At 36.8% G+C, this 17,308-nt stretch overlaps 1 protein-coding gene across 1 annotated transcript; it reads right to left on the reverse strand.

The window, feature by feature from the left end:
* Positions 1 to 621: 621 nt before the first annotated feature.
* LOC107023250 (SWI/SNF complex subunit SWI3C) lies at positions 622 to 16,176 on the reverse strand. The gene is made up of 9 exons (XM_015223876.2): positions 15,975 to 16,176; positions 15,276 to 15,803; positions 13,020 to 13,555; positions 12,005 to 12,368; positions 11,843 to 11,916; positions 8,116 to 8,255; positions 3,743 to 3,816; positions 3,482 to 3,666; positions 622 to 1,555 (listed from the first exon to the last, which is right to left on the reverse strand). Exons 1-9 carry the CDS (start codon positions 15,991 to 15,993, stop codon positions 1,100 to 1,102), a joined length of 2,376 nt encoding a protein of 791 aa, XP_015079362.1. The 5' UTR covers positions 15,994 to 16,176; the 3' UTR covers positions 622 to 1,099.
* Positions 16,177 to 17,308: the final 1,132 nt, after the last annotated feature.

A 17,308-nucleotide genomic window follows, 5' to 3' on the forward strand; every position in this document is an offset into this window, starting at 1 on the left:
TACCTTAATCATTAACGTAGGGACAATGACAAAGATAAAAGTACGTAATAATGGACCCATTGTATAATACTCATTTAGTCAACCAGTTGAACTTTAACAAGTAGAGCCTACAAAAGGTTGACCATGGAGCAACAAACAAACTGAAATTCTGTTTGCTTTTATGTCACCTTTGAAAAAAATAAATCATTTTTTCTTTTTTCTACTTTATCAAAATAATTAATATACTATATTACATTACATATATTTATTAACTAGAGAAGCAAAATTGTAATGACAAACTTGAAATACAAATGAGATCCATCCATTGAATTATAATTATGCCCTCTTCAAAGTGTGATGATTAAATTTTAAATAGCTTTCAAAATGTATCTCCAGTTTGGTACAAGGAGAAATAGATTCTAAACAATTTAATTTCTACAATTCAACAGATCATATTATATATTATAAAGAAATTCAATTATATGTTTCAGTTTTCTTGCATCACTCGGTTCATATTTGGCTATGAAATGACATGAATTTCGATTGGTGAAACTTCAATTAAGCTTCCTAAAGTTGAACAAGTTTGATGTTTTGAAGTCGTTTAGCAGAACCAAACTTGTTTGGAACAGAAACGTAGTTGTGTTTGGTTTTAACCCTCAAAGCTTAGTTAAATTACTTGAGAAATCGGTTACAAATGTAGGAAAATCAGCACAACAATTTAGTTACACGACGTGTATGATCAAGAAACTGCCATACTCCATTGCCCTGTTTTCTCCATCTTAATTACCTGTACTGCACAAAACTACATGTCTAGACCCCTAGTCTCATACTTGTTGTCACCAAAAGAGAGTTATGTCACAGTAGAAACCGAAATATAGTACAAGTTGTTTCTACGAATAAGTTTAGCTGCATAAAGCAGCAACTAATGTGAGAAGTCCTGCTTGAGTAATCAGGCCATTGCACTGTCAGTCCGAGCTGCATCTTCAGTCGATTGGCTTCATTAATGTCTCAATCCGTCTGACAGAGCAATGCAACTTGTTCTCTCGCCTCAATAATTGCAGAAATGAAGAGAACCGATCAGTAAACTGAAGCAAATCCAAAGCTCAATCACTATCTGCACTCAACCTAAACCTGTTTTTGTCCCAGATACAGGTCTAAGCATTGAATGACTGAGAGCGGGCTGGGAACTTGCTGGTGCATTAAACATGCTGGGTGTTGAAGAGGATGGGTGAATCGCTGAGAGTGGCAGCCGAGGCCCAAATCCATAAATTCCCTGTTGCTGCATAAATGACATTTGAGGGTGCATTGGTTGGTTGTTTCCATATCCAGCAATAAAATTTTGTTGTGGAGGACCTGAAACTTGTTGCCTACTATTTCCTGTATTATTGACCACTGCTGCACCAGCACCAGACACACCCATTGGTCGGGATACACGCACCGAACCAGGTTGAGTTGTCATTATCCGAGCACGTTCTCCAAAAAAGCGTTGCCTTGTTCTCTCCAATTGTTCACATTCTTTCATTAGCAAGGTCTCCACCTCAGCAAACTGCTTCAGCTTCAGCTCTAACCTCTTCAACTGTATGTACAAGGAAAGTAGTAGAATGGTCAAAACTATTGCAAAGAGAAGGCCAAGAGAGATGCATCCTTAACCAAACATGGTTCAATGCAAACATAGAAATCCACAAAAGAAGCTCCCAAAACAACGATTTTCCTATAAATTCAGAAATAAGATACAAGAGGAAGAAATAGGGCATGACTTCAGATATAGTTGTAGGGAATTGAAAATTTCCTCTCTTTTTTTTCAGTAAGCAAACTAATTCAAACTTAAATAAACTAGTGTGTTAGTACCATATTACTTGTACCATTCTCAAAAAGGAAGTGTTAGTATCATACTACCATCCTTCCTTCCCCAGTAACTGGAGGGAAATATAACAGATTCATGATTATCCATCCTTGGCATGGATTGATGAAGCATGCAATCGACATGAAACTAAACAATGATAAGATTAAAATCAATACTAATATAGATAGTTAACTGGCAAGTACAATGACAAACTTGCTTGACTTACCATTTCATTTTATTCAGGTTATTTCCATTTTGCACTCCTTTTGAATTTTCTATCTTGTTTCTCTTGGGGCTAGAAGGAACGCGGGCGAGAAGTGGTAATTATTTAAGTTACTTACCATTGATTTCATGCCTACGGTTTCAAAAATATCAAGCAAACACAAGAAAAATCATACTCCTTCCTTCCCAATTTATGTGGTACGACTTAGGCACAAAGTTTAGGGAAAAAGGAAGCCTTACATATGTCGCTATAAATCATTTCATTAAAGGGTAAAGGGGGAATAACAAAGCTAAATTGTTTCTAATTACATAAAGGTGACATTCTTTCTGAGACAGACTAAAAAGGAAGTATATCCCATAAATTGGGACGGGAGTAGTAGTATCCAATGATTACCTTCCAAGGAGAATTTGAAATTTATCGACAATTTATATTACTGGCATTACATTCTCTACCATCATAATGTAAGAATGTCCCCCACGTGAGGGAATGAGTTGTTGTCTCCTTATATGGTCTTGAACAATCCTCAACTTCCACCTAGATTTTGGGTTGGCCCAAGATCTATTTTCTTTGAATAATCGGGTCAAGACCCATCCCTATTATTGGTTTATCCCATGGTATGTTGTGGACACTCCAAATGTCCGAATTTGGGTGTGTTAGAATGTCCTACATTGGTTGAGGGAATGGATTGTTATCAGATTATATGGTCTTGGACCAGTAGCACCTCATGAACTTATATTTAGGGTTGACATAGGTCAGATGATCATTTTTTTCACATAGAAATTTGATCTTTTTACCAAATTCATACAGAGTAGAAAGTTAACTATAACAAACCATGTCCTATGCAGACCTTCCTATACACCAGACCTTGGTCATATCATATGATGATTGAAGGTGATAGAAGAGAACGAGGTAAAACCTAAAATCATGTGGAGACACATTATCTCAGAAGTCCACAAATCTAGATATAACTGTGACTGTGTGACAGAGAAATCCTTGTGAGGTAAATTATCTAGTGTTGAAATAAAATGTGCTTTGAACAGAGTGGAATGAATAAAGATTCATAAAGTTGATCTCAATTCTCAACTAGTTTGTATTATGAATTATGAATTTATCCACATAAGGTATTTATTATGAATTTATGATGAACTAATCAGAACCTCAAACCACAGCTCTCCAGTTACATCCCTCAAACCCGAACTCTTCCAACTTTTTTTAACCCAAGTATCACTACTAGCAACAAAAAAACAAACTTCAGCAGAAGTTCTTCAAAACCATTGTAATGCACCTATAATGGCCCGAATACTTGGCAAAACCCAAATGCCCGAAAGTAAAAGATGTCAATAAAGACTCAACCAAGCAAAACGCGAAGAAAGAGGATGAAATGGACTCAACAGGAGGCCAAGCGGAGATGAATAACTACAGTATCAGCAGATCACCTGATGGTTGACTATGTTTGCAGATAACCGCTGAATCTCACGTTCTTCATGGTCAGCAAAAAGCTTTGATTTTACAGCTGCAGCTGCAAGACCAACTTTAGCAGCAGCTCTTACACTTTCAGTGGATAATGGAGTCCCTCCAGCATCATGTTGACCCCATGGACCTTGTCCTCCTGCCTTATCATCTGAGAAGATTTATATTAGAAAATATTTGAAGAATGATACAAGAACAGTACGGTACTAGTTCAAATTTACAGGCACCTTTTCGCTGATACGAACTTCCAACATCTCCATGAGGACTTTCATTCTTTCCAGGCATTCCTCCTACACTGATCCTGCAAGATTGAAGTATGTACCTTGAGATCACTAAGATGATTAGAAATGGTTCATCTGTTGCTCCTCAAGAAACTGATACACTATGGCATTACCAATGGCTGAATGCAATAAAATGCATAAAGACATTTTTTTTTCTCATAATATTTGCAAAGGGAAATAATGCTTCCTTATGAAGTATCACTTTGCTGTGTATTTAAAAGAATGATACCATTATAAACTTGACTACCTCAAAACACAAATAGTTAAGCTCATTTAAGTTTTCAAAAGGACAAAATTGCAATACCAGAAAGGTGCTCACCTTTTGCCTCATCAAAGGTGGATCACATTGCATTATGATTTCAGCTTCTTCTTTTTCTTTTTTTTTTTGTGAAATTGCATTATGGTTTCAACTTTCAACTATCAAAACAGTGTATTTGAGCGAATAGAGAAGTGTGAGACTGAATGCTTTTAGCTCACAGATAATGTTTGACATTATTCCTAGACTAAATGGCCGACAAATTAGTTTTACTGAAAATGATAGGAGGTGAACCTCTCATTGACAAACCAAGGGAGAGATGTTGGGTATATAAGGAAGCAAGCCTTAGACACTAGTGATGCATTTTAAAGCCACGCGGACCCGGGCCCAAAGCGGATAATATCACTTGTAGGTTGGGTTTCTATAAAGTGTCTTACCCAAGGTAGCAAAGTATATCATGCCACTATAAGTTGCTCGGACTCTGGTGCAAGGGTCTGATACGGGTGCAAATCTAGAAGTTGGATCCTTCAACAACAACATACACGTGTAATCCCACAACAAGGTCTGGGGAGGGTAGAAGTACGTAGACCTTGCCCTTCCTTTGTGGGGTAGAGGTTGTTTCCGATAGACCCTTGGCTCAAAAGGAATGTCATGGGAGCAGGATAGCAAGAAAAATATACAACCAAATAGCACAATAGAACGGTTGGATCCTACATGATGTAAATTTTAAGATCCGTTATAAGATTTGAGCCATTTTGAGGTACAGATCTAAGCACAAAAACAGGTGTGCGGATTTGGCTACAAGTAATTCAAGTATCAAAAAATAGAGTTACAAAAGTATTCCTAAATTATGGTTGACAATTTGAAAGGAAGGAATGCACAAATATTCAACAGCAAGTTCAAATTATTGTTAAGTACATATTAAGTTCGAAGTAGAAATCTTCGTATCTATCTCAAATTTCTCTATTGTTCTAGGTCAAAGCACCCAAAATTGTTTGACCGTTATCCGGTACAGATCCCACATCCACACCCATGTCGTGTTGACACAGATGCAGCACCGAAGTAAAGAGTCTGCACAACTTACGTGCCATTGAAGATTCATGAGCACAGGCAAGCACACGAGCAACAAAAAGCATTAAGACCAACTTAATACCCAAAATACAGTTTAAAAGCAGTAGTGCCATTTTGGCTTCAGAGTGTTGACTAAAGCTGCTTAGTGAGTAGGACAGTAGGTTATTTGATCCAGAAGGGTTGTGTTATTGCCTCTTTCTTCCACGTTTGGAGATGATAACACATACTCTTGTCATATAATCAAGTCCTTCAGTTATTATATGAGAAGAAAAGGCTTCAGCAACAAAGAGAAACAGTTAGAAAAAAGGGTGAATTTGGTCATCCAATCTTTCTTTTTGTAAATACATAAACCAAACCAAAAGCTAGCTATGATTCAGCTTTTATCTTTTTATTCAATTTTTTCGGCTGCCTTTCCAAGTTTGTGTCTATTCTAAACTTAGGAGTTTTGTTGGGCTTATAAATCTTTATCAAGAAAATATTCCCTCTGTCCCATTTTATGTGAGGTAGTTTGACTCGCCACGGAGTTAAGAAAGAAAGGAAGACTTTTAAAACTTGTGGTCTGAAATGAACGATAGAAATTTGTGTGGCTGTAAATCCTTAAGGGTAAAATAGACATTTTATAGTTAAATTGTTACTTAATATAGACACGTGTCATTCTTTTTAGGACAAACTAAAAATGAAAGTAAGTCACGTAAATTGGGACAGAGGGAGTATACTTTTTCTTATTGGGGGTGGGCCCTATTCTTTACTTCTGGTCTTCTTTCAAGCTATTGATACCCAAAATGAAAGGATGAAGAGGAATTATAAACCAAGGTAAGAAATCTAAGTACTTCTTTATCATTAATTATCTTATGGCTTTTGGTTTCGGAGAGTTCATCAATGGAAAAGTATACGTGCCTTATAAGTAAATTGATTTCTTCTATCAATCAAAAAGAATCAAGTGAATTGATTTCTTCTATTGATCAAAATGAATTGATACAAGTGAATTGATTTCTTCTAGTTCAAGATATATTGTTATTAAAATCAGTTTTAAAACTTGAAATCCATTAGATTTGTGTGGAAGTGGAGCAAATATGATCACATATAGTAAATTAGATTATTTTATTCATGGCAACACTAGTATTTTTATAGAATAAAACTTACAATGGCAAGTCGATAATAATTACTCGGGCAAACACTACCCAAGTTAGACAACAGAAGTGCACTATCTTGTTAAGTCAATGTGTACCGAGAATTGCAAGGATGTAGTTAAAAAGGCAGTTACACATCCAGCAGCATAGATAGAAGAGTAATCATTTCTAAATTTTATTTCCTTTTTTCCGAAGAACTAACGCTGGTTATACATGCCTAAAATTTCAGCGTTTCTCTTTCTCCAAAAGAAATAAAACCAAACCAAAGAACCAACCATTAAAAGTCACAAACTGAAACTGAACAGAAGAGCCAAGAAAGCTTGACATTCAGTTTCAAATGATTTCCAGTTAAGTACGAGGAATCCATACCCTAGAAAAGGGGAGTGCTTGAATCACAAGATCCCCAAAACATGCACATCAAAGTTTCTCTTACTCATCTTTTCTAAGGTTCTGATTTACCTATACTACTTGTCCCAAAAAAGGAGTAAGGATTACAGAATTGAAGATTTCATGAGAAGATACAACCTATATCTAACAGAAACAATGAATATAAATGGGCAAACTTAACAACCCAGCTGCACAAACAATGGGAGGACACAACAAGTTAAGAGTAGAATCCCTGGAGCAGAGACATTTATTAAGTCTGACGAGGGCCACTTACATATAACATTAACCCATTTTGTGTTCAATCAACGAAGAGAAGTGAAGCATAAGGCAAAACTGCATGATCTGCCATTATAGTATCTCTATCACAGGTATGAGGTGAGCTTACGCAGCTAGAGATGCAGTTGTATCCAAATAGAAAACCATACATGTGTCAGCATGCAACCCAGTTTCTTGCATCTCAGATATTAGTGATAAAAAGGCAAGGCAATAAAGCTCTAGGGTCCGTTGGGGAGCTTTAAGAACTAAAGTGTGGGCTTTAATGGAAAATGGGCAGAAATAGAAAAAAACAAATAGTCTCTCTCTCTCTCTCTCTCTCTCTCTACATATATATATATATATATATATACCTTTCCATCACCATAGTTTCTCAACCACAGGTGAAAGAAACACGGCTTGCAATCCAGTTCCATGTAGACAGGAATGTTATGTGGCAAAGTACAGAAGTGCCAACACAACCAATAATGCACTGAAAAATAGCAATCAGATATACTCTTTGCTTCCAGTTAGCACTGTATACCTGTGCATATAATGGACTTCTCGTATCTCTAAAACTGGAGAAGATATTCCAGCATCCTCTTAGATACTCCAAGGTGTAACTAGCTCGGTAATATCAGCCAATATGGAGCTCCATAGAGGCAGCCCACAAGATTCTTAGACTTGAATGCTCCCAAAGCGTAGGAGTTATGCAAACAACAGAGACGACTAAAGGTAAATTTTTTGTTTACAGGTAAAGAGATAACTAAGGACAGTTGAAATGGTGAAATACAGTATTTCATCTAGCACAAAATACCTAATGCAGAAGGTACAATGAGGAGAAACACTTGGGCAGTTGGAAACGAATAAGAGAAGCTTGAGGGGACGTCAAAAGAGGTGTCTGATTTGCTGCCAAAGGACGTGGAAGGAGAGCCAAGAATTCAAGTTCTAGTTAACCTATACAACCAAAAACAGAATACTCCCCCTGTTTTGCTTTCATTAGAAGTTCTTTTGACAAGGAAAGGTTATTTAACTGTCTTTAAGAAGTTTTACAGTGCAATACTTATATTTTATTATTACTTGTTATTTCTTTTATTTCGGTATCATATATTTGTTGTTGCTACTGATGACTTCTACTTCTAATTTTAGCATGCCTTCTTCACTTCAGTATTTCCTTTCAAGTTCCAATACTTGATGTAGAAAAAACAGTAGAAAAAACATACCCATTATTTGTTGTGGATCCATCCATCTGAGTCATGTTCTGTGATGCAGTTAAAGTATCATCCTTGGATAAAGCTGCCAAGGATGCATGGGCACATGCTGCAGCAACTCTCGGTCCAACAGCAGATGCCAGAAAAGCAACCTACAGATAACAACAGAGAGCTAAAAAATTCTTCTTTTTGTTGCTACCTCAGAATAAGGGTCCTCAGCACTCCACTGTCTATAACTTAGATGGTATGGCAAAGTCAATTTAAATGTAATCTGAACAGCTGCTTAATAATGCACACATCAAAAAATTCTAATATATCACAAGTCATGAAAAGACCAAGGAGAGGTGACCAATTATAAAGCAAAATGTTATTATAAGCAATATTTACACCCATCAATCAGTGGAGAAGGACTCAGAATGAGATATACAAGTAAGAGAGTAAGACTGTAAGAGAATCAAGACACTAACCACTTCAAACTTAGCAAAATCTCTCTATTAAAGTTGAAACTGAGAACAGGTAGTTCCAGGTCCAGAGCCTCAATATTGACAGGGCTGCTAAGGCCTTCCCTTAAATAATATGAAGCCATGTACAGTTGCATATGCAGTATGTACTAGTTAATATTTTGGGATCTGATGGATCATGCCAGTAAGTTGAATGAAACAGTGAATAGATAACAGCAGATAGATTTTTTTTTATGACAAGGAATTTCCGCAGCCGCTACCCTTTGAGTGCGCACATGGTAAAAGCCCGCTCCCGTGCAATAGCTCGCAAACCACATAGGAGAGGTAACCCGCACTAGGCAAGCCAAGTGCGACGAGCTTGACCCGGAAGGCAAACCCCTTGCTTTTGCTGGCAAGGGGTTTTGAACTTGAGACCTCCAACAAGGAAGTCCCAAGCCCAAATCACTGGGCCACCCCGAACAAAAAGGAATATACCTAGACATTTTAGTTTTATCAAAAATTCAACTCTGAATCTTCGCTGTTAAAAAGCATCATAATGAATTCCTACGTGTTTCATTGCTTCAACATTTTTACCATTGTGAAAGATCTTTTTAGGAAAACAACTCATGTGGAAGACTTGCATTAATGTTTCTCATATATAGTTCATCTGCTAACTTCTATTTTGACAATTATCTCACCAAAGGGGGATTATGGGAACCTTCAGCAAGTTAGACAAACAACTGAACAAGGATAGCCTAGTTCTCTACCAACCTATCCCAACGAAATAACTGAACTAAAAAGGCATGTGTTGAAATGGTATTATTGTAGTTGACTAAAAGAAATTTTAGGAGTCGAAGCTTTGATTAAAAGTAGTTGAAGTGTTGAAGCTGATTTCCACTAGTTCTGATAAATATTGTGCTTGACTCGTTAACAACTTATGTAATGTCTTTATTCCACTACCTGCTAAGGTTGAAAAAGATTGGATAATTTAAGGAGGGAGTTCTTATGGCAAGAGAATAGTGAAAGGGGGATTCTCACCTAGTAAAATGGACCACTAATTTAGTTAGTAAAGAAGAGGAGTGACTGGGAATTGGAAACTTGAAGCAACACAAAAACAACTTGGTGTTGAAATGGATGTGGATTTTCATATCTGAAGAACAAGGTTTTTACAGAAAGTAGTAGTTAATGAGAAGTATGGAGTTGATGATCCCTGCAGTACTAAAGTTGTTAAAGATTGACAAAAGTCTCACATTGGTGATTAATGAGATGGGTGGACTCCTTATAATGCTTGGGCAATCCTCCTCCCATTGAGCTAGCTTTTGGGGTGTGAGTTAGGCCTAAGACCTAATTTAAAATGGTATTAAAGTCAGGCTCATCTCAAATTGTTGTTCATTGATGTTGGGCCCCCATTTAGAAGTGTTCACGCTCCAATTGAGGTATGGGCATGCGGGGGAGTGTTAAGAAGTCCCACATCGATAGAAGGATTGGAAATTGGTCTCCTTATATGGGCTTGGACAAACCTCCCCTCATGAGCTAGCTTTTGTGGTTGAGTTAGACTCAGGTGCCACATCTTTATCGCTGTAAACATCTCTTGAAGTGCTAGATTTAGAGGAATCTCTGGCAACATTATTGGGCAACCTTAGTTTCAAAGATGGGATGGACGGAAGGAAGTTAAAGAATGACTGCTGGATCGCTCATGCTCCCCTCTAAAAGAGTTTTTCTGTATACATAGACCATCTTTGATGCCAGAAGCAAGTGTCCAATAGAAGTAATGATGGTTGGAATCTCAACTCTAGGAGGAATTTGAATGGTTTGGAGATGGGTAGACATGCTAAACTGCTACTGATTCTGGAAAATTCTGAAGTCTGTCACAATGCCAGTACAGGATGAAGCTGAAAGCAGAGGTAAATTCACAGTGAGAACTCGCTGTGATAGTTTGATTTCAGGAGGACGTCAGAATAATTTTTGGCTTTGGAAACAGATCTGGGAAACTTATGCTTCTTACAAGGACATATAATTCTCATGGTTGGTGGTTCATAAAGCAAGCTTGAAATAACCAAAAAAAGAGGATACCGACAGTGATACAGGTGCTTTTGTGTGGATCCAGTTCAGAGAGCATAGATCATTTGTTTTTACACTGCTACATCACTGATCAATAATGCAACTGCTGCTTAACATGGTAGGACTTAAATGGAGTGCCCAGAGAGACAGCTGGGTTTCTAAAAAGCTAAAACATCAAGGGTAAGAACAAGAAGAAAGGAAATGGTGGTACACTATGCCTTGTTGTATGTCGTCTAATTGGAGCAAGGCATATGAGGTGCTTTGAAGACAAAGAAGGCTCTATTCAAAAGATCAAGATAAATTGTTTACTTTTGTTTTATCTTTCATGTAAACAAAATTTAACCAGTGAAAGTGAAACAGGTACTGATAGATCTGATAGGATCCCTCTAAAAGAAAAGGGACATACTTTTTCTATTGATCTATGAATGCCTTTTTTTTTTGGCAGCCTTGCACCTTTGCTTTCAACCATTACAACTACAGATTCTTACAAAATTTGTTGAAGCTGATTACAAAATATATTTCATAACTTGTTGTGTATGAGATAGAACTGGTGAAAAAGATTAAAAGCTGTTAGTGTGCGTGGTAGAAAGTCCAACAAGCACTTTATTCTTGTAAAGTGACTGAAATGCCCTATAGGTACTTTCAAAATTAAAATATTAGAAGCATCTCTAAATGGAAAATGACAAATGACAACAATGAAATGGAGAGGAAGGAGGTGTTGTTTTGGGAAGGAAATTTCAGGGGTTACAAAAATTAATAGGAATAACATAGCATAATATTGGTAAAAGATAAGTGCTAATAAGCTGAAAGTCATATGTTGGGGGTGGGGGAACAAACTATGACTTTTGGCTAATAAGTACTACGCATATAGGCACATTTGGTAGACAGCAACAAAGTAGGGTAAGTCAAAACGTGTCTATGAGTTGGTTTAACTAGCTTATAAGCTTACCCAAACACCCTCTAAAGCTCTAAAGGAAATCCATCGCCCTCCACGATTTCACGCAGAGAGAGATGAACCAAAAAGGGAAAAGTATACTAAAAGAGAAACAAACTACAGAAAACAAATAACATATTTGGGTTATAAACTAGTGACATGTCATTCCCCACCCGACAAAATGAAGGCAACATTCCTCAAGAATCAACAGATATCCTTGCAGAAACTAGGAATTAAAATATCTTCATATGAACAAGAGGAAAAAACATTTCATAAGAGCAGGGTGACAATAACAAAGTCCTACCAGGGACATTACTGGATTTCCACAGTTCTCAAATGGAAATTTGCTATCAGAATCAAGGTTTCCAGTGCTTGGTCCTACATCATAACAGGATGAAGCAAGAGTATTAAAGATTCAGCATTGTGATCATATATAATAAAGAGAAATGAGAGTCCACTGTCTCACCTGCAAGATTCCCATTCAAAGTTGAATGAGATTTATTACGATCTTCACCTGTCTTAGACCTAGAGGGACCAGATGCACCTGGAAGTTCAATATTGTCTAATGCGGCACCATCCAAAGGCAGGCGGACAAAATGAAGGATGCACTGTGCCTTTGACTTGGTGCCAACATGTTCTGCAATTTGATTCCAGTTTTCATTGTAGAGTTGCATTCCCTCGAGAAGCAATAGTGTTTCCTGGTCAGTCCAAGTATCTCCATCTAGATCTCCATAATCTTTCATAGAGCTCACTTTGACAAAATCCAAGCTAGAGTGACCAGCAATAAACCTACCCTCATGGAAGCAATCCAAACACAATAGAATATCCATCTGTCAAAGAAAAAGCAAGTCAGTGTTGAAGGCATCCACCACTCAATATAATTCATCAAAAGAAGTCATGTAATTCAACGCCTATGAGCCAAATGAAATGAAAACTTATTGGTCGCACATAAATTTCTGCCCCAAATGATGTTGCTCAGAGAAAAAAATTCATAATCTCAAATATCCTTTTATGCTAGCAAGAAAAGTTCTTAGTTTAATGTTTTTCCTTCTTTTGTTAATCTTTTCACAAAATCTTTGCTAAAGCTCTGGTAACAGAAAAATCTAATTCTGACACATCAGTAAACAGCACAAGATCTTATGGAATACCGCATCTCTCTACCAGACAATAGTGGCAAAGGGACTAAAAGCCGATATTGGTCTTCTTCTCGCCTGATCAAGAAGGTAACTTATCGTGCATTCAAGCAATGAGAAATTTTTACTGCACGTACAATTTCTTTAACACCAAATGAACAACACATATGCCTATTACAGAGTACTTAAAGCTCTCAAAGTAACTACTCTCTTCTCTCCACAATAGCAGATAAGGCATTGAAAATTTGTTCCATCAAGAGATACCTGAAAGAACTTAACAAGCATTTACTGATTCTTCAATATAAGCCATAACCAGCAAATAAAGACAAGAGTAGATGTGTGATATACCTCTTTCTGTGACTGATAATGCGCTAGTGAAACAGGCCGAGAACAACAATTGCATCTAATTTCAGACAAGATTTCTCGGATTGAGTTGTCAAAATCAGAGTCGTCATCGCAGTCACGCTCAAGTTCAGGATAAATATCTTTAGCCTTCAGCCGACATTTAGGCTTGTCAAATTGGACTAAGCTGTCAATAGACTTCAAACCAGCTGCTGGAACACAGAGATCACCGTTTGTGTCCTCATACAAATATGTGCCATCTTTTTGAGCCTCATCTTTAGGAGGAACAGCACAGTAGTTGATGATCCCCCAATGATCAAGAAATCTTGCAATTCGAGTTACATCATCAGCACTAATACCACCTACTATTTCATGGCAATCATCAACTGACAAGTGCTTTACAGGAGACTCCATGTACTTTGCAACAATACAATTTCTACATTCCATGTATTTTTCGGGTGTATGTTCAGCTGACTTCCCAGAGAAAAAATGTGGCACCACTTGTCTTTCCAATCTGTGCACGGTATTAGGTGAAAACCAATCTGCTTGCACAGGAATAACAAAGGGCCAATTAGACAGAGATCTGAGACCATAAACAAAAATACATAAACAAGACACCAGTACAAGGTTTTTAAGCAGTAACTGACCTACACATGGATACCATGAGCAACGCAGACGACATTCATTTTAAGAAGATATCAATTTTAATCTAAAAAGTACTGCAATGGAGTACTAAGCCACCATGTAGTCTCAAAAGTGACACAGAACATAATCCAAATATAAATCCAAGAATGCTACTCTATCCAAATTTAAATCCAAGAATGCTACTCTATACTATACTCTATAGCAGCAGGTATGCTTGTATCCAGAAATACTTTGTACTTCACTCAAGTCAAATGCACCATCAATGCCAAGCATAGAATTTCCATTTTTTTCATATCGAAAAAATTCCCAGTGGACTTCTGACCTGCCAAGTTGTCGCATAGGCTTGAAACTTCGAGTACGAACCTGCCGCATCTACCTTCCTCCCAACTTAAATACCAGGCTTTGATTGTGACAGTGTTCAAACCCATTACGTGTGTCTAATGCAGATTGCGTCTTCACCACTGAACCAAAGTCCTAAGTGTGATTTCCTAGTGACTAAGCGAATTCAGATTCCCAAAAATCCACTTATAGGGACGATCATTTTCTTTGAGCCTAGCCAAGAGACAGACTTCTTATTCCAAGACTGATACCCCTAGCAATCTAGGCAACTTCGTCAAAGACAAAGCACCATTGGAATATAAGGAGACATTGGTACCTGCCACTCACCCCTCGAGATAAATCTGGGTGATTCAAGAGGCTATTCTATAATTAATTTTACAAAGTGCATGCAAAAAAATAACATTGATAGAAAATGGCAGATGTTAATCTACGGATTCTAAGTAAGATAAGTTTACTACGGCACCCACAGTCTACACATGCAAATCTTAGAATTCATGTCTTCAATTCAGTTGGACAAAAAAAGTGTTTAGCTTGGTAAGTTTCTTCTAGAATCTATTTCACAAGTATGCCATCAGAATTAGACTTGGACAGTAAAGTACATAAGAGGATTCCAAGTTCTTGTTTGCGTAGCTAATAACTTGTAGAGATTTATATTTTTCCTGTGAGATATCACATACACCTCTTCTGACCTATCAATTATTCTATAAGATGCAGTCCTGGTGAAGGACGTTATCTTTGAACTGGAAGGACAGCAATACTCAAAAGGAAGTGGAAGGAGATTCTTAAAATTCCAACAGTGTCTACCACACCTCTTTAAAGTCCAATTGCCAGCAGACATACTGATTTGATAGAATTACTGCCGGTAACCCTAGATACTAAGGTCAGAGATTGCTTCATTTCTTAAAAATCAACAAATTAGGAAGTTATTAATCCAATGATCATAATTGTCCTTCGAAAAATAATAATAATGACAATAATAATAATATCATTGGACTAAGCAACTACCTTATTTCCCAAAAGTAGTTAAGTCCTGACAGAAAATGCAAAACTTCTACAGTACAATTAAGAAACTTCCAACAGTTGACCTTTTCAGATTGCCAACAAAGAATGCATACTACAGATCTTACGCATATCACTATCTCAGGGTCTTATCATTTCTAGCTCAAAATCATTATTCACCAGCAAACAAGAATTTTAATACTTAAAAGCATAAAAAGTTCCATCAACTATGGAAATGATATGCAAGAAAATTTCACCATAAGCACATTGTATGAGTACCTGCGTGCATTGGCACAACATGGATTCGACCTGCACTACCATAATGCTTAATAACACCACGCCCCGGCAATATCTGCGGAGGAGTGATGACATATGAACCACTCCCACTACCTTCCCCGCCTCTTTCCTCAGTCAACAAAGAGTGACTATCTGCAGGCACAGCTGAAAGCGCCTGAAGCTGCCCATACGATATGTTCTCCAAAACCAACCCACTTTGTCTGCTCTCCCCACTCAACCCAGCCTTCTCTGTTGCCACAATATTCAGCACAGATGAATGAGGCCGAGTCACGGCTCGTCTCACTACCAAAGGAAACTCATTAATCCGGTCCCTACTTTCTGACACCAACTCAACAGAAGAGTAACTTCGATCCACTGAATTGTTAGGGTTTTGATGTTCATCTTCCATCTCCTGCTGTTCAATGTCTTCCTCATCCTCCTCATCTTCAAACCCGTCATCATCATGTTGGTTCTTCGATTTCCTCGAAATTAATGGCTCCCGCTTTCTCTTCCTCCATCTATTCCTCGTCTCTACAGCAACAACAACAACAACAACTAGTTAGCTTCTCCTATATCAATTCCTAACACATGGATCCATCAAATTCCAACACAAAAATCAACCATTTTCAAATCAAATTTCACAAAAAAATCAAAAAAAAATACATATTTATGAACAAAAAGAAGAGGGTTTTTTGTATGCACCTGAGGAGGAAGCTGGCATTGCTGTGAGAAATTGGGTTTTTGGTTGTGCTGAGGAAGAAGGGGTTTAAAGGAGAGATTTGTGGGGTCTTTGAGATTGGTTGTTTTAGAGAGAGAAACACAGAGAGGAAAATGGGGAAAGGGGGGATTGGATTGTCTCTCTGATGCTTCGATGATAATTTTGAGCTCTTTTTTTGGAATTTCGCAGCTGTTTTTTTTTTCACAATTAATTAATTATTTGTATTTAAGACAAATCTTTTCATCGTTTACCCACGCGCCCAATTAGAGAGTGAGCGAAACATGTACGCGCAAACAGTAACGTAGAGCTAATTCTTTTTTTTTTTTCAGTCCTTCATATTTAGCAAATAGCTCCTTGAAATTTCTCTTTTCGTCCCTCTAACTTCGTGAATTTCCATTCAACCACCATAACATCAGAGGTCTTCACGATTCGGATAAAACTGAAACCAAATCGATTCTATTATGTTTTGGATTTGATTTGACTTGATTTTAAATTTTTAAAATTAATAGCATTGGTTTGATTTTAATTTTGTTTAGAAAAACCGATAAATTATATACATAGTATATTGTTTTGTAAATAACTTTAAATATTTTATATTATAGTTTATATCAAAATTAATTTATGATTTATTTATGAAAGCAAAAAAGTTTAAGACTAGAACATTTATCTCAGAAGTTTCATGTATATTACAGTCAATGACAATTCTTAATGGGATTAGGTATATATAATTATTCTTTCATTTTAACAAATTAGGAGAAATTTATTGTTTTTTTTTTATAAATAATAACATGAATTATTATTTTATCTTTTCATTATTTTTTTTATATACTATCATTTTTACTTGTTCAATTTTTAAAAATTAAAATATAATTTATCTCTTAAGGGATCGTTTGGTTGGGAACAAGTTATCCCAGAATTAGTTATCCTGGGTTAGCTATCGTGGGATAACTTATCGCATCATCATGATATAAATGGTGGATAAGTTATCCCAAACATGACAACCAAACGACCCCTTCACAGCTTATCTTTATTAGTATTAATTATGGTCATTTTTCAAAATATTTGTCACGACCCAAAACGAGCCGCGACTGGCACCCACACTTACCCTCCTATGTGAGCGAACCAACCAATCTAAGCCCTATCGTTTCAATTTAATATCAACAGAAAGTAATGCGGAAGACTTAAACTCATTAATAAAAACCAATTCAATAACTTCTAAAATTCAACATCTATTATTCCCCAAAATCTGGAAGTCATCACCACAAGAACATCTATGATCAAATTACTAAACTAAGAGTATTCTAAGAAGCTAAAATAA

The sequence above is a fragment of the Solanum pennellii genome, chromosome 6, assembly GCF_001406875.1.
Source record: "Solanum pennellii chromosome 6, SPENNV200".
Lineage (NCBI taxonomy): Eukaryota > Viridiplantae > Streptophyta > Magnoliopsida > Solanales > Solanaceae > Solanum > Solanum pennellii.

Bases quoted from the DNA above. Each gene is read 5' to 3' on its own strand.
- LOC107023250 (XM_015223876.2), bottom strand. The intron at 11,917-12,004 runs GTGAGACAGTGG...GTTATGATGTAG, and splicing joins TTTGAATGGGAATCTTGCAG to GACCAAGCACTGGAAACCTT. The intron at 1,556-3,481 runs GTGATCTGCTGA...TTGTACATACAG, and splicing joins CAAACATAGTCAACCATCAG to TTGAAGAGGTTAGAGCTGAA.